General features: G+C 42.2%; 1 protein-coding gene across 2 annotated transcripts in view; it reads right to left on the bottom strand.

The window, feature by feature from the left end:
* Positions 1 to 21600, bottom strand: part of hectd2 (HECT domain containing 2) — a 38705-nt gene extending 17105 nt beyond the window's left edge. The window contains exons 1-13 of one of the 2 annotated variants that reach the window (XM_028423530.1): positions 21470 to 21600; positions 13751 to 13892; positions 9130 to 9268; positions 8943 to 9045; positions 8669 to 8758; positions 8410 to 8474; positions 8259 to 8304; positions 6732 to 6841; positions 5871 to 6019; positions 5661 to 5784; positions 4659 to 4755; positions 4480 to 4587; positions 3224 to 3356 (exon numbers count right to left, since the gene is read on the bottom strand). In XM_028423530.1, the coding sequence (XP_028279331.1) occupies positions 3224 to 3356; positions 4480 to 4587; positions 4659 to 4755; positions 5661 to 5784; positions 5871 to 6019; positions 6732 to 6841; positions 8259 to 8304; positions 8410 to 8474; positions 8669 to 8758; positions 8943 to 9045; positions 9130 to 9268; positions 13751 to 13892; positions 21470 to 21553 (1390 nt within the window). In that variant the 5' untranslated portion in view covers positions 21554 to 21600. Of the gene's footprint in view, positions 1 to 3223; positions 3357 to 4479; positions 4588 to 4658; positions 4756 to 5660; positions 5785 to 5870; positions 6020 to 6731; positions 6842 to 8258; positions 8305 to 8409; positions 8475 to 8668; positions 8759 to 8942; positions 9046 to 9129; positions 9269 to 13750; positions 13893 to 14365; positions 14589 to 21469 lie in introns of those variants that run through there. The other variant, XM_028423531.1, reaches the window with a different exon arrangement.
* Positions 21601 to 25119: the final 3519 nt, after the last annotated feature.

Genomic DNA, 25119 nt, shown 5'->3' with positions numbered 1-25119 from the left:
GCCAGGGCCTCACAAACACTGGGTCAACTGAGTGAGGATGTTGAAAGTCTCAAAAGACCCAAAGACCTCACGAACATCACTGATGACGTCTCCTGATGCATCCTGGGAATGTGTGTGTATTTTGTGTGTCGTACTATGAGTGTCAATTAAATTATTGTCTAATATTATTGCCCTTTTGCAATAAACTAAAAGAAAAGTATTGGGATGCACAATATTATGATATGATGTCGTGCTGACAGAAAGTGTCACAGTGTGTACGTACAGTGTGACTTTCTGCCATTTCTGTCTTAACACATGTTCATTTTACACCTGGTAAAAACCACTGGTACAACTGGTAAAACTGTTGCCACACTAGTATATTTAGGAGGATGTGAATACTCTTAGCTGACCTATTACAGTCGTGCTTATTTGTGGAAACTTTGCAGGTACTAGATGTTCCTTTAGCCCATAGCTGTAAACTCAGATCTGCAGGAACTGGTGACAACCGTAGCTTTTACCTTAGACCACAAACTTTCCAAACTGAATGAAGGTTTGGACCCTGGCAGTATTTTTTGGATTGTTAGTCTAGATCATCTGGATTTGAAACTTTATTTTTCTCTTGTGTTAATGTCCTCTTTGCATATGGGTTGGACCTCTACAACAAAAGCTTTAAGGGAAAAAAACATCAGAAAAAAAACACATTATGCTCCAAGCTGCAGTGCTAGGAACAAGCCGCTAGTGACATCATCTCCTAAATGTGTATTCTATATTTGCTGTCACCACCTTGTCAACATTTATGGTGCATACAGCTGTTGATGTCTCTGGTGAAAGTTAGAGTGATTAAACAAATAAAATAACATCAAAATAATAATAGAAAAAAACAGTAATGAGCAGGCTGTTGAGTTGAACACACTCAAGATGATCGCGAAGCTGTTCCAGCTCTGAGAAACAGCAGCAGTCTGTTCAAACACATCTGGACTGCTCACATCGTGGAACACTAGAAACCGACACCGCTTTGTGCATAAAAGAGCCTGTGTGCGTGTTTGTGTGTACACCTGCCTGTGTGTGTGTCTGTGTGTAAGGCAGAGTCGGGGCTTTCCCTGCGCTGCTAATGAGGGGAACACAGCTCTCATTGAGTGTGTTGCTTTTGGGCCGACGTCCCCTGGCACCAAAAACATAGACGACCGCGGAAAGATGGAACGAAGACGGAAAGAACAACTCGACCAAAAAAAGAGAGAGAGAAAGACACAGAGACAGAGGAGGGCGAGAGTGAAATCAAAGATGCACAGACATACAACATTCCAGGGTCTACAACAGAAAATGCCACGTGACACATTTCATATTATAAATGTCATTTTCAGCAGTTCTCTTGCTACTTTACAAAGCGCTAAATAGAAAACACTGCTTATATAACCTATCCTTTGCAACTAATTAAAAGGTTAAAATTCCTCCCTAACAAGTGGCCAGGCTACTCCTCTGAGCTCCAGAAACTATTAAAAACACATCAGTGAGTCACACTGTTTAACAGGGTGACATGTTCTTTCATTACTGTGAACACACACTGTATTTCCTCCTGACTCACTCGCCAGGAAAGAGTCAATATATCATCGAAAAGGTAAAAATACGCCTGTGAAAACAGTCCCTAACAGAGGAGATTCCTCAGATGAGTGTTTGGTAACACCTACAGCTGATTTAGAAAACTACTGCATCTATACAGGCTAAGCTGTAAGGAATGAACAGCCCCTGTTCTCTGTTAAAGATCTCTGAAGGTTTTATCACAGCATGGTGGTTCTGGATCTGATCTGACCTTTCAGAAGACAGCTGTTCATCTGTTTCCAGAAAAAAATGGATCACAAGTGGGGCAGGAGCCTGGTTTACAGACAAGACAGACTTCTTTCCAGTAGAGACTTTCAGGGCTGCACCGATTTGTAAGGGGTCTGATTTGGGGACTATTTAAATACGGGAACATGAATAGGGTTTGGGCTGAGTTTCTACCTCACATGAGTATCTCAGGGTCTTGTACCTACCCTCACCCATTACCACAGGCTGTGAGTAGTGGCCACAAGAATAGGATTGTGAACACTAGTGGCCCAAATGCTAGTCTCTTCCTTAGAGTCTTAGGCTCAGTCATCCAGGAGAAGCATGGTGTGGAACCACTGTTCCTCTGAGTACCTGGGTACCTGAGATCAGGTGTTCCAAGCATGTCCAGCCAGGTGGAGGCTCCCTGAGCAGAACGAGGTCAAGTCAAGTCAATTTTTATTTATATAGCGCTTTTTTCTCAAGGTGCTTTACAAAAACCCAGAGCCTGATCCCCCTTAGGAGCAACGGCAGCAAGAAAAGGTCCCTTTTCACAGGAAGAAACAAAAAGGTTTTAAAGGTGGCGGTGTCTATCGCTTCTCCTCCTTCACCCAGCTGACTATCAGCAGGAAGGTTCTCCTGAGCCGGGTCCGGTTCAAGGTTTCTTCCTGTTAAAAGTCTGCCTGCTCAGGGTTTAGGCTGTGGGTTTCTGTAAAGCCCCTAACATATTGTAAAAGGTGCTATATAAATAACATTGTCCCCACAGCCTGACCCCTGATAAGTGGAAGAAAATGGATGGATGAAAATAAAAAATGTATCAGCTGATATGAGGGAAGATCTGCATAGACTCGATCAGGGCTGCTCAATTTGGGGCCCTGGGGCCAATGAAAAGTGAATGGCGGCACTCTGAGACTCTTAGTGAGTTACTTGTGGTAAATTGTGTCTGATGGGACGACTTTAAAAAGGATGAGAGAGAAGAAAAAAAGACGAGAGAAAGAACTAAGCGACAGAAACTGTGACACGCAGAGATAATTACAGTAAAGTGGTCAGCAGAGACCAGACACGAGAAGAAGAGAAACAGAAGAGTCATAATAAGAACTGTTGAGTTTCCAAAAGCAACACTGACCGCGTTTCTCAGCAACCTGACACTTATTCCTGCTGCCGTTCCTCCGACCTGAAAATTCTCAGAGCACATCCACTGAGACCTCCAGCTAATAAAAATGTACTTTCCATTTTTATCCAATAAAAATATGATTTTCTTTCCGCTTCTTGTGTTCAATAAAGAACGGCTTCACTTTCCACTGACTTTGCATCAAACAGGATTTAGCCTTCAGATTCTCAGTTATCTGTTGTTTCATATGAAGGGATCATGAAACACATGACCACCACAATAAGTTGTGATCGTGCTGACAGCAGGCTGACAGCAGACTTCTGGGAAATGTCCTACCGTAATCTGTGTGGAAGATCTGTCGGACCAGCAGCAGGAACCACTCTTTCGTCAGGCCGCCCATGTCAAGCCCCGCCTCCCCGACAAATGTCACCCGCAGCTTCTTCTTCAGGTCGCACCGCTTTCTCGTCAACTGCAGAAAGAAGACACTGTTTTTGTAATGACTATTAGAAAAATAAATCTGAGGGAAATATTTCCACTCTGTACTTTTTAACGAACACTGTCACATCACTTTAGAAAACATTGTGATCATGTTTTCCTAAACATCTACAGGCTGGATATCTTCACAGAGACAGACTACTGTGGATACGCTTCAATATGAAAGACATTTAGAGTCAACCTCACTGCATGAACTGACATTTAACATCATTTAGCCTGAGATTTATGCTTAGGTTTAGGGACTGACGGAGCATTTGAGGTTGACACATGAATGCAGAACATTAAAGACATACTTGCATGTCCTCATGAGAGGCCCAGAGTTCCCACACCACAAATTAACCTTTTATCTTTCTAAAAAATCTTTTATGCCTGTTATTGTGCCCTAAAAATGTTTCCTTGTCCTCCGTTTTTATTAATGTTTTTAAACAATATTTCCATTCCTTTAGATGTTTTCTTTAATACATTGTAGATTTCAATAGTAGATAGTAATAAACTAACCCTGTTAAAATCCCCACACATTGAAATAAATAGAGGTTCAGACAGTTTACGTCAACAAAGTGTTAAAAGTCGTTTTTTTTACACGTATCCACAGTAGTGGCTGTTTCCATACATATATATATATATATATATATAGACGGCTGTTTCTATATATATATATATATATATATATATAGACGGCTGTTTCTATATATATATATATAGAAACAGCCGTCTAGGTGAACAGCTGATAATGTTCAGGGAGGTGGGCGCGTACGTGCTCGTAGCATATTAATAGATTGGACAACACGTCGGGCAGACCTGTGTGGATTTTGTACAAGTGGAGGCTTTTGGCGCTTCGTCACATTGACCACGCCCACTCTGAAACTGACCGAGAAAAAAGTTCTGTCCAGATACCTGCTTAAGGTTGTGTTCTTCACCATAACCCTGACCTGGTAAAATGCCCTTTCAGTGCCCTGTGGACTGAATGAATGAGTGAATTCCTTTTTTTTCCAGCTTTTTTGCCTGGAAGCTTGAGTGTGGACACCGATCACTGTGAGCACACTGACTGGCCTTTACAGATACATGAGCACATAAGGGAAAGGCATGTGTACACCTACCTCATCCAGTGAGTCACTGAGAAGTTGTGCTCGTCGTACTTTAATGTTGAGGAACAGAAGGTTCATATCCACTCTCTGCCTGCGAGAAACCTTACTGACCAGGCTTTGCTGTAAGACAAACCTGACACGTCAGCAGACCTCAAACATTTATCTGTGCTTTCTTCCTTCATCACTCTCACCCTGGCCTGACTGATCATCTGTTGCTCCGAGTCTTTCTGGATTATGGCTTTCTTCACCACTGTCGACAAGATAAAGGGAAACTGACAGAAGGAAAATCTGAGGGAGGAGAAGAAATATGAAAAGTTGTTTTTAAAACCAGCAGATCAAAAAGACTTCGTTCCTGAGCAGCTTGCACATGATGTGTTCCAACCAAATGAACACATTCAGACAGCTCCACCCTCTGAGCCTCACCCCACCACAGCAGCCGTTTAAACTTTGGATCCTTCTCCTTTATCAGACCTTAACGAGCCATGACGCAGCGTGAAACAGACTTCATGGCTTCTGCAAGTGTTTCCACACTGTTCCAGATAAACTGCAGCTGTGGGAACATTACTTCAGGAGGAGAGACTCAAAGTGACTTCCACAAATCTTCAAAAGGGAGCTAGTGCAACACTCTGCATAATTAACTCCTTATCAGCCGTTAAGACTCCAGGCTTTTATTAGAAAACGTGCCATTGTTTCATTCATTGGTTTGGTGATGAATGAAATGTAGAACTTCAACAAAATAAAGAATAACAAATGAACTTGTGCTCCATTTGTTTGTCAGTATTTGACCTAAGAGTTAGGTGGACTAAGGTGCACAAACCTGCCCTACAGAAACCTCTGGATGACTTCACAGATGCTTCGCTCATATATTTAGGTACCATCTCTGTTCCTGAGTTGTTCAGTTGTTATGAACAATTCATAATGTTGAAATATCGCAACAAACAATGATTCATTTGACAATGATTCATTTCAGGTACATGCATGCATGCATTTGTTAGCTTAGTCAGCCATACCTATTGGGTATGAGTACAGGTCTCCCCTTCACCAGTTTTACTTGGTACAAACCCTATTGTACCAACTCTTTGAATCTAAAGTGGGGCTTGATCACATTAAAAGGTAACAAAGCAGAATTATGGTTATGCACCTACAACCTAAAATAAAACCCCGGATGCCCGATGTAAACAACAACATCTGACCTGTTTGAGTTGCCGTAGTTCTGCCAGGTCCTGTACTCCTCCATGAAATCTATGTGCTCAAGAGTGATGTTGTAGAAGTCTGTGAAGGGCATGATGGGAGGAGAGGACACACTGTTGGCTGCATCTGCAGAGACAAAGTCCAGAAAAGCATTCGCATGTCATAAAATTCAATCTTGCGGCACTGGATATTTGTTTGTGTGTGACACTCACTGAAGAGGCTGAGCACTTTGGTGGCTGAGGGAATCCACCAGGAGCACTTGGAAAGAGGAGGAAGCTCATCTGGTTCTGCTGGAAAGAGTCGGGTGGAGATGAACTGCAGGAGGCGCTCTACCAGCTGCCTGAAACGCCTTGGTGAGAGCCTGACACACACACACACACACACAGTTAATGCTGCCAGCTTGGCATGGTCCAAACTGCACATACCCTAAAATATACATAAGCACAAAAATAGATGCTTTAAGTGAGTAAAAGGAAAAAATGGCAACTCTGCATGGAGAAACTGGGTTTCTGGATCAGAGCAGGACAAAAGAGAACTTCTAATTTGAAGCAGCTTGCTCGTAAATCATCGCCACAAAAACAGCACAAAGTACTTGTTTAGAGTTTGGAAGCCTCCAGGATGAAGCTTTGGAAAGTGAAGGAAGAACGTGATAAATTAACTCAAAGACATTTGGGAGCAGTGACCCTCCACTTGTCTTTGACACTACAACTGTGTGACCACAGTGGTGAAAGAAAGGATACAGATGAAAAAACAACTGTGATCTTAAATAGAAAGTCTGTCGGACCTCGGGGTTTGTACCAAGCGACATATATCCATCACATCTCGACGTAGTGTGTGAGATCTGCATGCAATAAAAGTAAGCAGCAGAGAATTTTCCTGCCAGAGATGGAAGCTCTTCCCATTTACGTCTCAAGATCAATCGCCTGCTATCACTGCTGCAAAGGCAGAATGACAAGACGCAAACCGCCTACACGTCTCAAAGCTATTTAAGTTGCAGTTTTTCAGGTTTCATGGTCTGCTGAACACATTTCTTCTCTGTTAAAGAGACCTGCAGCTGCATGCATTGGACTTACTTCTTTAACCAGTGAACTAGGAAGTGGTGGTCAGCCTCAGACAAAGCAGCAATCTGCCGCAGCAGGTGAGCATAGATCACGTAGGTACTGGTGCTGGAATACTGGGGGTTCTACACACACACACACACACACACAGAATTACTGTGACAGTATAGGCTAGTTCCCTGCTACACCTTATAATGATCTAATGGTCTTAAATCATATTCATATTTTAAAAAAAGAACATAGAGCTGGAAAAAGTGTCATATGAGAGGAGATGTTTGGCTTCTATAAAAAAGAACTAATGACACAAATAGTGAGATCATCTCAGACACTTCTGTTTAGTCTTTGCAAGGCTTTAAAAGACTTGTGCAGAAAGAGCAGAGGGAAGGAGGGAGAGTCGTCATCAGACAGGAAACCAGCAGTCCTCAACTATAACATGACCTCACCCAGTCCCTGTGTGTGTGTGTGTGTGTGTGTGTGTGTGTGTGCGTGTGTGTGTGTGTGTGTGGTTGTGTTCTCATGAGAGTTGGAAGACGAAGCGAGTCCTCAAAGTTGAATGGGACAGAGTTTGAAACTTGGCACTGCCTGCTTGTGTGTGTGTTCTGATGAAGCATGGAACCACAGTGAAACTACTGTAGATTCCTGTCTTTATCTGATTCTAATTCCCAAACCATATATGGAAATGTAGACCATAGAGAGGGAGAGAGAGAGAAATAAAAGGACAGAATGAGAAAGGTCAGACAAGTATGACAAATAATCCTAATAACACAAAAAAAGGCTAAGCTACCGTTGTGTACAATTTTCTTTGTATCGGCCAGTGGCCAAATTAGTCTGCTGCTGACAGCTAACATGACTTTGAACATTTAAGTGCAAAACTGGTCTTTAAACACTGCAACATCAGAACGAAGCAGGTAGGAGTAGCAGTAATCTGTTGTGCTAACTGAGTCAGCAGGCTGTTTCTTCAGGTTTCAGGCAATGTAAAGCAGGTCTGATACTGCCAGGAAATGTGTTTCAAAGAGCTTCATTAAAAAAAACTAAACAAACAAAACAGTAGGAGTGTAAGTAGGATTTAAACAGAACAGGGTAGCCAGAAAAAGACTGAGGTTTAACTGGCAATCGTGGAACAAGACTGAATGGGAGGTGGAGCCTGGGGGTTAAGATGGAAAAGAATGAGTTAGCATCTATTGGGGTAATGTGCGGTGTCTGAAGGAGTCAGTGTCTAGCAGCAGCGTTTAACACATTTGTGGAGGTGAAGCCCAGAATAAAATATGTTTATGGGCACCGCCATTGTGAAAAAAAGACACCATCTTGGAACCATAATAGAGGTCAAGAAGTGAGGTTGAGTTGTCATTGTTCTGTCCAAACATCCGCCCACTTACGCACTGACCGGAGCAACATCTCAATAAATACAAAAGTATTAGCTATTCTCTCCCAATACAATCAAAGACATCCCATAACAGTCCCTCATTCCTGACTGATATCTGAGATTAGTAATCACAGCTAATCCAAAAGATGTCTATCCTAGCTGCTGTTGCTGTGTCTCACCTGTACGAGAATGAAGTAAGCTCGCAGATCATCTTTGGTCCGTGGCCTAAAAAACAAACACAAGATGACCAAGGTTATACCAAGGTACCATAGCCATTTTAACATGAATTCATTTGAAAAGAAGTTCAAAAAGCCGTGGCGCTTCTCTCACCCTTTCCATTCCCTCAAAAGACTGTTGATGATTCCTTTCAGCACTGACTTCTGGATGTCCTGAGGCTGAACATACAACCAGAACACGGTCAGTGTTCACTGTCCACAAAATGTTTCAAACAGCATCCCTAAATGTCAGAGAAACAAAAACCCTGGACACATTTATGTACCCTTTCACTTGGCCAGGAAGGCCGCTTTACAGTCAGTGCACTGCTGCATGCTGGGACTGCTTGGTGGTTTGCAGGTGGAACCTTGCTTACCGTGCTGAGCAGTGCGTCGTAAACAGCGTTGACAAACTTGGCGTTGACTCCTGAGTCGTCTATTGTGTTAAACAATCCGTTCGCCTCTCGCTGCCAAAGACAAGGAGGGGAGGAAAATGAAAGGGGAGAAACATGAGAGAGCCTGAGAAAAAAGGAGGGAAACAGCAGCCTTCTCATCGTAAAACAGTTATGGCGTCTGGTGAAATTTTAGCAGCTTTATAAACAATTTTCTCACAACAGACACAGACTGTGTGTGCGTTTGTGTGTATTCTACCTTAAATGCAGCATTCATTTCTATAAAGGAATCAAAGGTGGTCAGGTAAAACTCTCGGACCTCCCTCCAGTCACCTGATTGGACGGCGCGTTCCATGTCCTCCCTGAGGAACACAAACAAAGCAAATGTGTGTGTTGAGCGGGTGTTTGCAGGTATGCAATGTTTGGCTCAGGGACCACAGACTTACTGAAACTCCTTGGTCGTCTTGGTTCGCAGAGGGATGACGGGGTCAGAGGGGAATGGAGCTTTGACCTCTGGGGGCAGAGTGTCAATGGAAAGCCGCTGCTTCTGACGAACATCGCTGCAGATCGGAGGCAGCTCTCTCCCTGCACAGGACAGGTGGAAAGCACAGAAATTAGGCAACATTATCTTAAAAACCAGCTATCCAGTATCAGCCAGCTTCAGGGCTGCAGCAGCTCTAACTTATGAACATAAACATGATTTAACTAGTATCAAGACCATAGTTAAGCAGAGCTTGATTGTGTCGCGGTTAAAAAGCGTCCATATCATAAAATAGATCCAATATGTCTTTTGGCATGGATGGGTCCATGGCATGGCCCAAACCTTGCAAGCAGGATATTGAGCCTCCCATAATGCATCTTGCTGCCATCTGTTCCACACATGGCATATAAGACACCTCCAATCACTCCATGATACAGTTTTAATGTTAGAGTGCCCACTGTAGATGTTTCACTGGTAAATATGATTCAGTCTATAATGTAGCAACATGGTCCAACCATTGCTCTCCAACAAAAAACCTTCCCACTACAAGGGATTTAAACAATTAATCAACTATCAATTATTTTTCAATAAGAAGAAAGACAATAGATTAAATTAAAATGGATTTAGTTACTGTTACCCTTAGTTACTGTTGCTATGCCTGACAAGCTTCCGCACACTCAGCATAGGCCAATATGTCAACAATGCCAGCGACAGATGTCCCAGAACTAGCAGTATGCTTTGAGGGGTATATCCACATCATTATTTGTGTGCTGTCCTTCTCACAGAGCATGTCTGAGACATACAGCTGATAATTAACTGACATACTCCACCAGGCAGTGGAGTCAAAGCCTGTGTTAGCGATACCTCTCAGAACATTGTCTTAACAACCCCACATGATTTCAGATGGAACTCAATTCCATGTTTTGCACACACTTTAAATCCGGCCGTCCCCAATGGACTCACTGCTGCTGCTGCTTCATATTTTCTTCATATTATATAAGCTGTTATTTTAGGTTTTTATAAGAATTTATTTTATGGTGCTAATATTTCACATACAACAGGTGAGCCAGTGCTGTTTATTGTAATGTTAAAGTAGTGTATATATTCAATGTCTATGCATAATCTATTTTGTTAAATCACATACATCTGATTGCATGTCCTGTTATGTAATAAATCACTCATTTAGGAATATGACATGCTTTTTTAATTCAGCATAAACAATACTTAATAATTTACATCCCTACCCACTACCATGTCAAATGTTTGTCAGTTGTCCTTCCTTTTAACACCCTACAGGACCATTACTGACACTTACCACACAGACCTTATGACATTAATCCACTCTGTCCTGTACTACAAGGTCACAGTAGACAGGAGGGGTGGGGCCTGGACAGGTCGCCAGTCTATCAAAGGGCCGTCAGGCTATCCTCCTTTAAATAAGATGCTATTCTACATCAGAACGCGCATGGAGTTGCAAAATCATACTTAATTTTCCACCAAAGAAGTTTACATTTGCTGATAATTGCCATAGCAGATATGGAAACATGTACACAAGAGAGTAGGACAAGCAGCAAAGGAGGGCCATACTGAAAGATGCACAAACAACAGCTAATAACCCCACTCAGTGTGTAATCACAGAGGCCAGGCTGCACAACGTGCATACAGGTCCCACACAGACACACACATCCATCTATCTTCCCACACTTCTGGCCGTCCATCTGCAATTTATAATTAGCCTGCTATTGTCTGCGTTTCCACAGTAACAATAGCAACAGTGGGCCTGTCTAGGTGCATTGTGGGTGCCGATGCTGTAGGCGTGGACCAATTGAACAAGTAGAAGATGAAGGGACATGAGCACAGAGGAACAAACAACACTGTGAATGGGTGTTAAATCACAGGAATCCAAATGTTGCTCTGATTTTCCAGAAGAGCAGCTCAACATGAGTCCTGCAGGTAGACAAAGAGAACCTGGTCAAAGAAATGAAGCATAATTATTTCACTTTATTATTTGTTTATACAAGAAAATGATTCAATATTACATATCTTTAAGCGGCAAAAGTATGTGCAACTCTCTGATTTTTAAGGCCTAATTAGAGTCCATCTGTTCAGGGGTGTGTTAAGTGACAGTGAGTGTCCTTATTAAGCTACACAGCAGGGATCTATCAAAATCTGATCTTCATGTTTGTGTATTAAGATTTTTGAGGGCCCTCAGAAAAAGACTTGTTGCTCTCACCAGGCTGGGAAAGGTTACACAACCACCTCTAAAGAGTTTGGACTCCACGAATCTACACAGACTCCAAAAACAAGTCCTGTACGGCAATAGTCCTCAAAGTTACAAAGGAATCCAGGGTAACCTGTAAGCAGCTAAAGACCAGAGGGCTGCTGGGAACATATGTGAGGACAGATGAGACCAGAATAGAGTTTGGCTTAAATGGGAAGCCTGATGAGAATGAAAAACACTGCATTCCCAGAACTTATCCTTGTGACGCATGGTGGTGGTAATATCATGGTTTGAGACAAAGAAACAACCTTAAATGAAGTATACCAGTGAATTCTAAAGGAAAATGAGCTTAACCTCCAGACAAAGTGGGTCATGAAGCAAGACAAGGACGCAAGCACATACGCCATTTTAACAAAAGAAGAATAAATGACTTTGGAATGGCAAAGTCAAAGCCCTGACCTTAATAACAGATATGTTGTGAAAGCTGTTGTATATCTGTCTTTTCTTTGTCTCCTTTCAGGAAATCTGCTGTTTCGATGAACAACAGCAGAAATATAGTATTTTTTCAAGTGTCACTGTATTTTCAGAAATTATTCAGAAATATCCAAGTGTCTCATATGTGAGTTGTATGTGATATAAGGTCGTATGTATAATGAGTTGTAATAATATATGTCTTCTAACAGTGTTTTTACATCCTTTGGCGATCACTAATAATCTGCATGTCTGCAACTTTTCCAAGATATAATAATTGTGTGTGCCTGACAGCTGATATAAACACACAAACTGCTGATCACAGCTGCACTTTGGCACTGCACCTTGCTGCCTCACAGGTTCCTAATTATCGCTGCTACTGTTGTCATGGCAGCCTTTAATCAGAAGAGTCACCTTCATGACCTTCAGGGATGTTTTCCAGCTTTTCTTTATTCACTAGACTTTACTTTGATGTCTTTTGATGAGGGTACGAGCATGGTCTTGTTATCTTCCTCGAGTGTTATCCATTAATTCCTGCTGTGGAGATGTAATAAAAGCAGCAGCCTACATATATCAGACTGATGATAATCTGTTCATCGTGTTCCTAACATGTAACCTGATAACCACCAATGCAGCTAATTTTGCTATGCTGCATCCGGTTGTTCCATGCACCAGCATCTCTGCTGAGACTGCAATAGCTGCTTACTGATCCTGATGTGAAACTCAGAGGCTCGGCTCAGCCTGCGCACACCAAACCATATTTGACAATATTAAAAAGGAAACACAAACCTTCTGTAATTTTTAACAGATGAAATGGCAAATTGTGGTGATTATCCAGCAGGCCGGACGGACTGTAACGGGCCCCAGGAATGCTACAGTGATATCTTATGTATGTGTGTATTGAGTGTTTTCACTTTCATATGGTTTTCATTTGGGGTGGAGGTTTGCATAATTATTCTGGCATCAGTAGCCGTGGTGACAAAGCGGGCTGGTGAGTGCTCCACTGGGCCTCAGTTCTCACGGCAGTCAGAAGTAACCTCGCCTTTGACAGGAAGCCGCATCCCCTCGAAATGCAAAAACACCAACACTACACAAACAACATCAACAGGAATCCCATCACTGCTTTGCAAATGATTAGTAGTAGACAAGTAAATACAATTACAAAAACACTACTATTTCTTCCATATCAACATCGAAGTGTTTGACTACACCTCTTCATTAAAAGTGAAGATGGCAGAAAATCAAGAAAACCAGTTTGAACTGTGAGTCGCCCCATAAAAACCTTACTGGAAGTACGACCCTGTGATTTCCTGCATACTGTTGTGAGCAGCTTTTCCTTCTCTCCTCTCGCCTCTTTTTAAAACCTTCCATTTCGCGACGCCGTTACCAGCAGCCGAACATAAACAGAGTCTGAGCGTATACATCAAGCATACTGTAAACAGAGGAAGTAACACATCATTACATCCCAGACGAGACAGAGATCACTGCGTCTCTGAAGAGAACAAAGACACGAACACACAGCATGCTGACCTTTAGCTATTTTTGTTGGTTTGTTTGCTCATTAATAACAAAATAAGGATTGCTCCTGAGTTCATATGAAAAGATTTGACAAACCCTTATGAGCCTAATTTTGCTATTGATTTTTTCAGCATCATTTTTATGATAATACGTGCACATTTTCATATTAGCCTTCATATTAAACAAAACTAACTCGAAGTATCAGAACCATGGCATTCCGAGGTCGTATCTTAGTGATACAATACAATACATACAATACTCGTATATGACCTTTGACCTGAATCTGCCAGCCTTCCAGATACACTCAACAGAAAAGAAGCTTTGGACAGACAGTACTAAGAACGGATTTTAAAAGTGAAATAAAAATCTCACTTACCGTGTCTGAGACCCGGGATGCTCGCCAGAGTACCCGTGAAGCCCCCAGCCAAGCCACGCCCCCCCATGTCCCTCCTCTGGTTTAACGTGGAGATGAAAGTGCCCAGAGATGGAAACGGCTGCTTGGCACCCCGACCCAGACCCTGCCACAGAGAGATCAGCATGAGAAACAGAAGAATAACTGCATTTTGTCTCACGCGTCTGAAATAATGCTCCATCCTTGTTTTATTTCAAATAAATAACATGAATTTATTTTCACCATTAAAAAAAGACCAAATTATTCCAAATAATTAATAAATTAATAATTAAAATTAATTAAAATGAATTTGTTTATTTAATTTGAAACTCATTTTTGAATAAAACATACAATACTTAGATTTTTAGAATAAATAAACTGAATAATTATTAAATCTAATTATACATATTTTGAAAAATACAAACATTTTATAGACACATTTGTAATAGATTTGATTTATTCAGGAAACTGACGCTGTTAGAAAAAAATCCAGCTGCATGAACAGACAATGACAACATACTGTAACCTACACTGAACAGATGAACCTAACATCTACTAAAGCACACTGATTAATCTCCTCCTGGTCTCCTAGTATTTTACCTGTTTCTTAATCGCTGCGGCGACAGCGAGCCACAACTACAATCAGAGGGACGTAAAAAGGAGAGAGGGAGAGAATGAAGTACGGCGAGGTAAAGAAAAGACGATAAGGGAAGAGGTAGGGAAAAATAAGAAGGATGGAGAGCAGGAAAGGAGGGATAAGAGAGGCAAAAAGTAATGCAGATCAAATGGAAGAGAAGCTGAAGGATGATACGAGACAAGAAGACAGGAAGTGGTGGAAGAAGTGGAAATTAAAGAAGAGACGGAGGGACCAGGAGGAAGAAAGAGGAGGTGGAGACACCAACAGATGCACAGCAGCCGCTCCTGACAGCAGTAAACACACACATATGCGCACACTCAGACACACTGAGCACTGTGTTCAGAATGACGGTCAGCCTGCCTCAGTTTCCAAAGAAACGAAACCCGAAGGTGGACACAACTTTAGTAATGGCATATATCATTTTCTCTGCTGTGCACTGCAACATCACAGGGTACAAACAGACATCAACACCTTCACACAGGCGCACATGCTTTTATCTCCTCTTGGAGTATCAATAGATAGTTCTTCATTGAAATCAGATCAAACAACCACTGATCTACATACAAAAAAGGATCACTAAAGGCCACCACAGCTGTGCAATCAACAGAATTTACATTCAACTCATCAGGGTGGATTCAGTACAGTGCAGCAGCCCCTTTAGACTGACCTATGTCTTAAAGAAGACAGGCGACAAGGCTCAGATGACGCAATTGGCTGATGATACCCAGAGGCCGACTGGTGTTGGCAATCCTCTCATTTTTCTTTAGACTACCAGGGGGCTGACGTTTTTTGTTTTAATTAAAAAGTCTGCACAACCTTTAGATGGACCTCCATGACATGTTGCCTGTCTGTAATTGGCTTGCTAACATATTGTTACACAAATTTGTCAGATCTTGGAAAAACCTTCCAGGACATCACAAATAGATTTCTGAAAAGCCACTTCTGACATCACTCAATCAGTTACCACTACCTCCTTACTATATTCTGTATACTATATTCTTTGTAGAGGACTATGGTGAGCTCAACCCTACTTGTTGTTGACACCGTACAAAAAGGTGCTGGGTTGGTGTTTGGACAACTTGTGCTACCTATCGATGTGAGCTACTGTGTGATGCTGCACTTGCACACCATGCATACACATGTAGTTCAGGTTAAGCTTAGGGTTAGGGGTGGGGGTAGGGATAAACTCTGCTATTGATTCCCAATAATACCACTGTACTGTAAGAAGGTTTCTATAGAGTGGCTTTATTTGACAGAACCCTGCTAAATAAATATTGAGCCGACACATGACAGTACATATTGGGGATTTAGTGACCATCCATTGTACACTACTGTTCATGATGCATTGTTTGATACATTGAGTCCATTCAGTCTATGGATAATGATTCTCATTACACATTAGTGTGGCAGGATCTAAGTATAGTCATTCAGAAGCTTCCAAACTATCAATGAATGTGTTGACTGGAGTACTACAATGCATAGATGAAAACACTGGAGGCTGAATTAAATCCTAAATCACACACAAAAAGACTAAAACCAGTAGTCTAAAAGCAGTGCTGGGCAAAGATTAGTGGAAGGCGATGCAGTAGTGCAGAACAAGGTTGCAGGAAGCGGGAGGAAGGACTAGTACATTAAGTGCATGTTAGGTGTGTTGGCTGGTTGGAGAGAATGTACTCATTGAGAAGTTGGCAAGCCCTGGAAGGCGGCAGCCTTTGGGCGCTGAGAAAAGAAGCCAATGAAGTGTTTAAAATTGCACTTAACACCGCAGCCTCTAGGGGCTGGCTTTAGACCAGAAATAAACATGTTTACAAGGCAGGTCTGGTCTGGTCTGTTGGATAAGTTACTTTCTAGTGATAGCTGTACAGGGGGTGAAGGAACATCTGAGATCCATGCAGACACTGTGGGGTCAAACCAGCCACAATGACAGATAGAGTTGGGTATCATCGGAGTGAAAGAGAAGGAGACATCCACAGCACAGGGGCCCCAGAATCTTGGAGTACCCCTGTGGTGATGTAATGAGATGTGGAAATATGTCCTAGCCATTTTACAGGGGGCTCGGGGAGCACCAGATCCAAGTTATAAGTTTGGTACCTAATTTTTATTTGTACTCATTTACTCTAGCTCTTCCCCTTTAGTACTCCCGCCTCTCCAACACTGTGAAATGTCCATCAGAAGATTCTTCATATCAAAGTCTCACAACCACCTCACAGAGTCCAGCATAGTGAGCTGGTTTTTCCCACACCATCCTCACACCTTCGGTTATAAATGTTGTGTGTATAGTCACACCCTTTTCTCAGCATGGCAGCCACATGGCTTCTCTCAGTTCACTCCCTCGTTTAATGAAGACCCGCTCACACCAGCTTCCAGGTAAAACCTGCAGCGTAAATAACACGATCGCAACACACAGACAATTTTTTACTTATTTTTTAGGGCCCGAGCACCGAATGGTGCAAGAGCCCTATTGAAACCCTTAGGATTATTATTTTTTTTTTTTTTTTTTTTTTTTTTTTTTTTTTTTTTTTTTTTTTTTTTTCCCCCTCCGAGATCGCATTTTTGGAGGCCTTAACATGCCCAAAAACTCACCAAACTTGGTAGAAAAATTCATTCGCCCGAAAAATTTTGAAATTTGCTGACTTTTGAAATGCACATATAAAAATGGCTCTATAGCGCCCCCAACGCGTAGCCCCTCTGGCCGGTTTGACACAGGATTATGAAAATTGGCACACATATGTATCACCTCAAGACGCACAAAAAAGTCTCTTGGACCCCCCCTCCAAACCCAACAGGAAGTCCGCCATTTGAAGGTTTGTGGCCATTTTTGGCGATGTGTGACCCTGCTGCCAAACTTTTCACGCCTCGCATACTTCAACGGATTGAGCTGAAATTCGCCGTGTCCACTCAGGACACCATAGGGAATAGACGCATTCCAAAACTCTTACAAAAGTCTGACGGTGTGGCCGGGGCGTGGCCTCAAAGTTTGACCATTTCTGAGGACACAGAAAGTCTCTATAACTTCTTCGTTTTCTGTCCGATCTGTACGAAATGTCACATGTATGATCAGAGTCTGACCCTAAACACATCTATACAACAATATTGAGGCTTTGACAGAGCGCCACCTACTGGCTACACAAAATGTTGTGTTTTCATAGGTTTTTCTGCCTGCCCCCCTGGCCTGTTTTGAGTAGGGTCATGAAAATTGGTACACATGTGTATCACCCCAAGATGCACAAAAAAGTCTCTTGGACCCCCCCTCCAAACCCAACAGGAAGTCCGCAATTTTGAAATTTCTGTTAATTTTTGGCGATTTGTGACCCTCCTACAAAACTTTTCACGCCTCGCATACTTCATCCAAATGAGCTAAAACTCACTGTGTCCACTCAGGACACCATAGGGAATAGACGCATTCAAAAACTCTTACAAAACTCTGACGGTGTGGCGGGGGCGTGGCCTCAAAGTTGACCATTCGCCATTACAAAGGAACTCACTGTATTTATTGCCCTAATGCGTAGCCCCGCTGGCCAGTTTGACACAGGATCATGAGAATTAGCACACATGTGTATCACCCCAAGACGCACAAAAAAGTCTCTTGGACCCCCCCTCCAAACCCAACAGGAAGTCCACCATTTTGACTTTTGTGGCCATTTTTTGCCTATTTGTGACCCTGCTTCAAAACTTTTCACGCCTCACATACTTCATGCAATTGAGCTGAAATTCACTGTGTCCACTCAGGACACCATAGGGAATAGATGCATTCCAAAACTCTTTCAAAAGTATTACCGTGTGGCGGGGGAGTGGCCTCAAAGTTGACCGTTCGCCATTACAAAGGAACTCGCTGTGTTTTATGCAGTACTACCCATATACTTTATGCAATGTGGACAAAATCTTACAGTACTGCTATGGACCCGAGTCTGAACAGATATATATGCTAATAGGATGATACGGTCATAGCGCCACCTACTGGTAGCAGGAAAGTTTGGTTGTAAACATGTGTTCGTTGTATCTCTGTGGAAATAAGAGGAGAGCATAGGACAGGAGAGTATAGGAGACAAGAGCATAGGAGAGAAGACTGCGATGACCCCGCGGATCGCAAGGTGCGCGAGGGCCCGCAATGCTGCTTGCAGCTTTAATTTTAACTGTAATTCTAAAGCGCTTCACATCTGACAACAATTAACAGCTCTAGCAGCAGTGATTTCAGTCCCGTCCAGCTCGGCTCAGCCGCTCAGTCTGAGAGGAAATGCTGTCATCCAGAGAGAAACCACACCAACAAAAGCTCCACATCTGACTCTCGCTCACATTCACAGAGGTCTGAGTCTCCTCTCTCAGCTGTTAATCTCTAATTAGATCTGGTAGATTACTGTGAGACTGTGTGTTATTTATTCTATTGCTTTCTGTGATCCATTTGATTCTTGATTCTGTCTGCCTGACAATTGTTTTACACTTTATCTGACACTTTAGCTGATGATCGCACTGATGTCAATGATTCATCCACACAGACCAACCTGCAGCTGGTGTGATTTTTTTACTGAAACCAGCAGCTCTCCTCGATTAGGTTTGTATTAAGTTTGAGTGTTGCTGGGCTGAGTTGTTGTTTTGGTTGAGTGCTGGCATGGACTGTGTCTGGTACATGGCCCTCGGACCAGACTGGGGTTTGGGTCTGAAGTTTTGGGAAGATTTAGGCAGAAAAGTCAGCTCCAGCTGGCAGCAGCAGATTTGAGTCTCAGATGGCACACAGATACAGGCTAAGTAGGTCTGAACCATCTACCCAGACTCTGGGAAGGTTTGGCACCCAGTCTTGACAGATTCAGGACAACTTTAGTTTTGATAGTTATCTGGTTAAAAACACACAGAACCAAGGAATCTGTGGTCAACACAGTCACACAGAAGAAACTGACTACATGAATATGAAACACACAATGCTGATAAAAAGCCAAAGGAAGAATTGACCAGGATGTAAATAAATCTCAAGCTCCGCCGGTCTGTCAAGTTGTAATGTCCATGGGAAGGTTTCTGTTGTGTTGGGATGCATATGTCACCAAATTAATGAGAATGCTCTCCTAATTTGCTGCTGTTTTGTATATTTGCATGCACTTTCTGTAGCTGGACTGTGGTGGGCTCTCTTAGCCTCTACCACAAAATGACATAAGGGTTCTGAGTTCAGTCCCAAGCTAAAGGGTCAATCTCTGACCCAGACAAACAGCCTGATCTGGAAACAGCCATCTGCTTTTTGCATTTAGCTACCTTTAGAGTCAAAACAGGTGCAGTGAATAAGACTGATTATTTGGTTACCATGGCACCTGTCAGTGGGTGGGATATATTGGACAGCAAGTGAACAATTTGTCCTCAAAGTTGATGTTAAAAGCAGGAAACGGACTCATCCAACAGATGAGCTGCTGTAGCTCAAAGTGTTGAAAAAGTGAATGTTGGTTCTGATAGAAAGGTGCAAGACGCACAGGGCATAGGGCTGAACAATTCAATGGAACATTCCCTTCATGTATTTTCCTACAGATCATGCTGCATTTATGTTTATTTACTAACAGGCCATGGTGGGGATAGTGGGGTTTTAGGGGGTAAAGCTGACAAAGATATCTGGAAGCAGTGAAACATTGCAAGCTAATCTACCTCAAGCATCTCCACAAAATACACTACAAGTCAGCGATGAAGGACAAAGGAACACAACTGAAAATAGCCACCAAAAGACCACACTGTCATACCCTTTAAAAGGTTAATGTTAATATTATTTATGTTCAATAGATTTTATCTACTTTAAAAGTTCAGGAATAAGGAAAAGTCAGACCATGTCCATCTTTTAATGCAAACAAATCTTTCAGCAAGTCAGCAACAATGGTGCAGTTTGAGGAACACACCAATCAGTTCAAGGTGCCACCTTGGCCTCAAATTTCCCCAGAACTCAATCCAGATGAGCATCTTTGGGAAGTGTTGGACAGACAAGTCTAATCCATGAGGCCTCACCTCACAGCTTCCAGGAAAGGAGCTGCTGCTTCCTGGCGTCAGATACCACAACACACCAGTCTAGCAGAATCCATGTCAGGTGGCAAAAAGGGGTCTTACACTACAATACACTGCACCTGGACAGTGTTCTGTCCAGCTTCTCTTTCTCAGTGAGCAGGCTTCTGTCCTCAACTCCTCTCTTTTTACTGGTTGCTAACGCAATGACAGCCTATCGTCTTTCAAACCTTCCAGCCTGCACCTTCGGATCTCACTCATCCTGATGGTACAGTAGGAGTAAGCAGCATGGAGAGAGTGAGAGTGCATGCAGCCACTTTATGGCATTTCCAGACACAACCAGAGAGAGTCTGAGCAATGACAGACTGTTTATTGGTCAAAAGCCTCTGATCTGCACATTCCTGCTCTCTGACACAATGGAGATGACATCAACCAACCAGTTCAGCTCTGAGGTGACAGTGAGAAAGTAAACTTAAAACACACACACACACAAGACAAGAGAGCCACAGTGTTTCAAACAGAGCTTCCTGCTCTGCACTTAAAAAACACAGAGATTACATCACCGACACTGCTGGAGAGCTGGAGTCAGGACACATTATATAAGATGGGCATCACTTTTTCCAAACAGCAAGGAAGCTGCTGTTTTCATTTGTATATGTTTTATGTGGAAATAATATCCGTATTCTGCTAACCACTGAATTTTCAACTGGAAAATAAATTGCTATTCAAACTGGAGGTAGAGACGATGACAATGCTCATGATGTTTTGCACTGTTGGTGTCCCATAAAGGTTTTATAATAATATTAACAATAATAATAATAATAATTATTATTATTATTATATTTCTTAAAGGTTAATTGTAAATAAAAAAGTACAAATTCATAATTATGTAATTTACAGCATTAAATGATGTTATTATAATATTATTATAAATATTTGTAATTAGCTTTCTATTTCTTAAATAACTGACTTTAGTTTAGGTTTAGACTGTAAAGCAGTCTGTTAAGAAGCATAAACCACTTTTACATTGTTTCATACAGCATGTTTTTGTTGTGAAAAAGTAACTTTATGCTAAATAAATGAAGAGAAAAGTCTTTCCTTACAGCGGGAGGGGAGCTGTTGTAAATTGGTGGCAGCTTGTCTCTCTCTCTCTCCACCCCTGACAGCGCAGAATGTTCTCCATCCATCCTCTGAGCGCGGAAGAGCGGAAAAGTTGGTTTTCCCTGGAAAGACTCACTCCTCTGCAGCCTCTGTGTGTCTCCACCTCAGAGGACTGCACATGTTTCTACCAGAGCCGGCTCTGACCCTGAGTTACCCGTCTGTGTCTTCGGACTGATCCGTTTTTCCGCATAAATCAGGGAGCTTCACATCCTCGAAGTGAAGTCTACCTTCGTCGGACAGGTGGGCTCTCCGTTACGCGCTCAGCCTGACGCGAAAACGTCTCCAAAAGCTGCGCGTAAGGTCTCCGTCGGAAACCTCTAAGTTTTGTCGTCTTTAAGGAACTTCGAAGATCACGGTCAGTGCGAGATTCTAGCCGCTGCTCCTGCTCCTGGTACTCTGCCTCTCTGTGTCGTCTGACGGGGAGGCAGCGCAGCTGCGGGCCGGCGCCATGTTTGGAGAAGGAGGCGAAGGAGGGGCCTGGAGAGCAGAGCTTGGAGACGGAGCGTCACACACACACACCATACACACACACACACACACACACACACACACACACACACACACAGAGAGAGAGAGAGAGAGAGAGAGAGAGAGGTGGGGGAATAACGGAAAACAGGAACATTGGATTTACAGTAAGTGAAAGAAAGAAATAACAAATAAATATATGCAGTAAAAAGGTCAAATAAATAAAACAGGCAGTTTGTGACACGGCAGCAAATATAAATAAAATATAAATATAAATAATAAAAAAAACTAAAATAAAAGGTAAACTGATAATTGTTTTGTAAAAACAAGAAAATAAAAACAATATTTATAATTGTTGAATATAATTATTTTAGTTTATTTAGTAATTAGTTTAATAATGAATTCTAACCTAGATCCATTGGATTTAATAATGAAAACATGACAGAAAAAAGAATATTTCTGTGATTTCATTTCAATCACAGAAATATGGCCAATTATTTTCCTTTACTGTCTAGTCGTAATTAAAAAGGTTTTATAAAACATCTTCATGGAATAACAGGTCATCAGCTCACACGAGTATTAATCTGTTTCTTTCTGCAGGACCTTTCTTTTGACAGCTGGGACAGGAAGTGGGTCTGTGATTCCTCCTGCCTTGACTGTGCTGCTGCTGCAGACTCTGCGTCACAGCTACAATTTAACTTCTGTCCATAATTAGTGAGAAACAGGATCCGGGCTGCAGGCCAAGGCTTGGTGAACATAAAGAAAGTGAACAGCTCCTGATGTTGCAGCTGTGTGTGTGTGTGTGTGTGTGTGTGTGTGTGTGTGTGGTTTCTCGGTAACGTTGAGATCATCTGAACTCTCCGCCTGGTTTCCTATAAGCGGCCTCAGTGTTTCTGCAGGTCTGGAAAAGCCTTAAACACCATTTTTAGATCTCATATCCTCATAATGACAACCCTGTTTTTTAATGTGTTTGTTCACTTTTATTTCAAAGCCAAAGTAAAGTTCAACAACTGCGTGTTATATGGCGCAACAGTAGTTACAACAGCGAGCCATATCTGTGTTTCTGCCCGCTGTAATTTAGAAGGCACGGCTGCCTCTGATTCGTGTTTATAGATGATCGTATTGGGTTAAGTGTCCGTCCAGTCGCAGGACATAGCTGCGAGCATCAGCTTTTCTAAAAACGGGCTGAGTCCGGCTGTCAGGTCGAGCTCTGTTTGTTTTTGTAGCTCAGTCTGGGCCCAGCAGCAGACACACACAGTGCTGGTGAACAGCAGATGTGTTTTGCGTCACTTCTGAGTTTTTATGGCTCCTGGGCCTCAAACATTCATCTGCAGCCGCTCCGCAGCTACGTGCACCTGATGTGGACACACAGGAACCTGCTGCGTGCTTCAAGAACTCCGTCTTGTTTGTTGTTTGTTTGTTTGTTTGTTTGTTCCTTTCTGCAGCAGAAAAAAAGCTGCTCCTCCATCGTTTACGTCTGGAGGATCGAGGCAGCAGACCGAGTCCCCGGGACTGTTGCATCATGGGAGTGTTATGTAAGAGCAGATGGGTTGTGGCTGACTCATGGATTTATGGGCTGTGGGCTTCTTCTAGAGACTATAACATAAGTGAATAAACAAGTGAATGAATGAATGAAGGAGAGGGCGACTAAACCAAGCAATGTGTATTTGCTCTGAACTTGTAGGATCAGATCAACAAAAAATAAAATCCCATTTAAGACTATTGTATTGGATCCTTTCTGACCAGTGCCTTTTGGTCTTTAGAAGAAGGAGAAGCTGTTTTGTTCAGTTCTTTTTAGGGTATACTGTGAAACACTTTGAGCCGACTGTGAAGGAATGGTTGGCAAAAAGCAATCTGTACAGTGTTTTTTTTAAACACAAAAGCTGCTGACCAACACAACTTTTCATAGCCTGGAAAAAATTACCCCCTAATCCTTAAAAAGATCCAGCACAAAAACATTCTAGACAATCATTTAAATCATGTTAAATATATAGTGTCTGAGTGAATAAATGTAATTTTATAACTCAGAAGACATAAATGTAGCAAAGACTGAGGGATGGAGGCATTTTTATTGCTTGAACAGCATTTATAGTCAGTGAGAAACACACACACACATATATATATATATATATATATATATATATATATATATATATATATATATATATATATATATATATATATATATGTACATATCATGTCATATATATATTTCCAACATGTCTAAAAACACCGATCAATAATACATCCCCCAGATTTGACATTGTTATGTTTATACTGATGGGAAATATGATCATATTGCACAACATAATCTGATCATGGGACCAAATTATATCCACAAAAGTTCACTTTTTTGCCTAAGGTTAAGTTTTATTTTCCCTTACAGTTGGAATTAGGCATTAAACGCAGTGTAAGGGCTTCTTCGTTTAAACATGGAGAAATGCCAGCCCATCCTCACCTGGAGAATATCACAAGGTCAGAATTCTAGTCCTTGGATCGTGTGTATTTAGCAGCAGTTCTATGTATTAATGGTGGAGGGGACTCATCGTGATGGTAGCCAAAAATGTGTTTAATAATATGACTTAGTGTGTCTTTAGACAAACCTCAGTCTTTACCTAAGCCTTGTTTGTTAAGGCCTAACCCTAACCATATTGACTTCAGGAAGAAGGGAACAGCACCGCAACCCCTTTGCATCCTGGATAAAGATGTGGAGATGGTAGAGGAGTACAAGTACCTGGGAGTGACCATCGACAGCAGACTGAGCCGGAGGACCAACAGCACAGCTGTGTACAAGAAGGCCTGCAGCAGACTGGACTTCCTGAGGAAGCTGAGCTCCTTCAACGTGTGCAGCAAGATGCTGCAGATGTTTGACCAGTCTGTTGTTGCAGCACTCTGTTCTCCTCTGTGGTCTGCTGGGGGCAGCACTGCAGCCAGTGACACCAACAGACTGAACAAACTGACCAGGAAGGCTGGCTCTGTCATTGGCTGCAGACAGGAGACCTTTGAAGCAGTGGAGGAGAGGAGGACACTGAACAAACTGTGATCCATCATGGATCACCCCGACCACCCTCTCCTCCCTGTACTGGACAGACAGCGGAGCGCCTTCTCCAAAAGGCTCAGACAGCTT

The sequence above is a fragment of the Parambassis ranga genome, chromosome 15, assembly GCF_900634625.1.
Source record: "Parambassis ranga chromosome 15, fParRan2.1, whole genome shotgun sequence".
Classification (NCBI taxonomy): domain Eukaryota; kingdom Metazoa; phylum Chordata; class Actinopteri; family Ambassidae; genus Parambassis; species Parambassis ranga.
The sequence above is the reverse complement of the archived record's forward strand: the minus strand, read 5'-3'. Positions and strand labels throughout refer to the sequence as shown.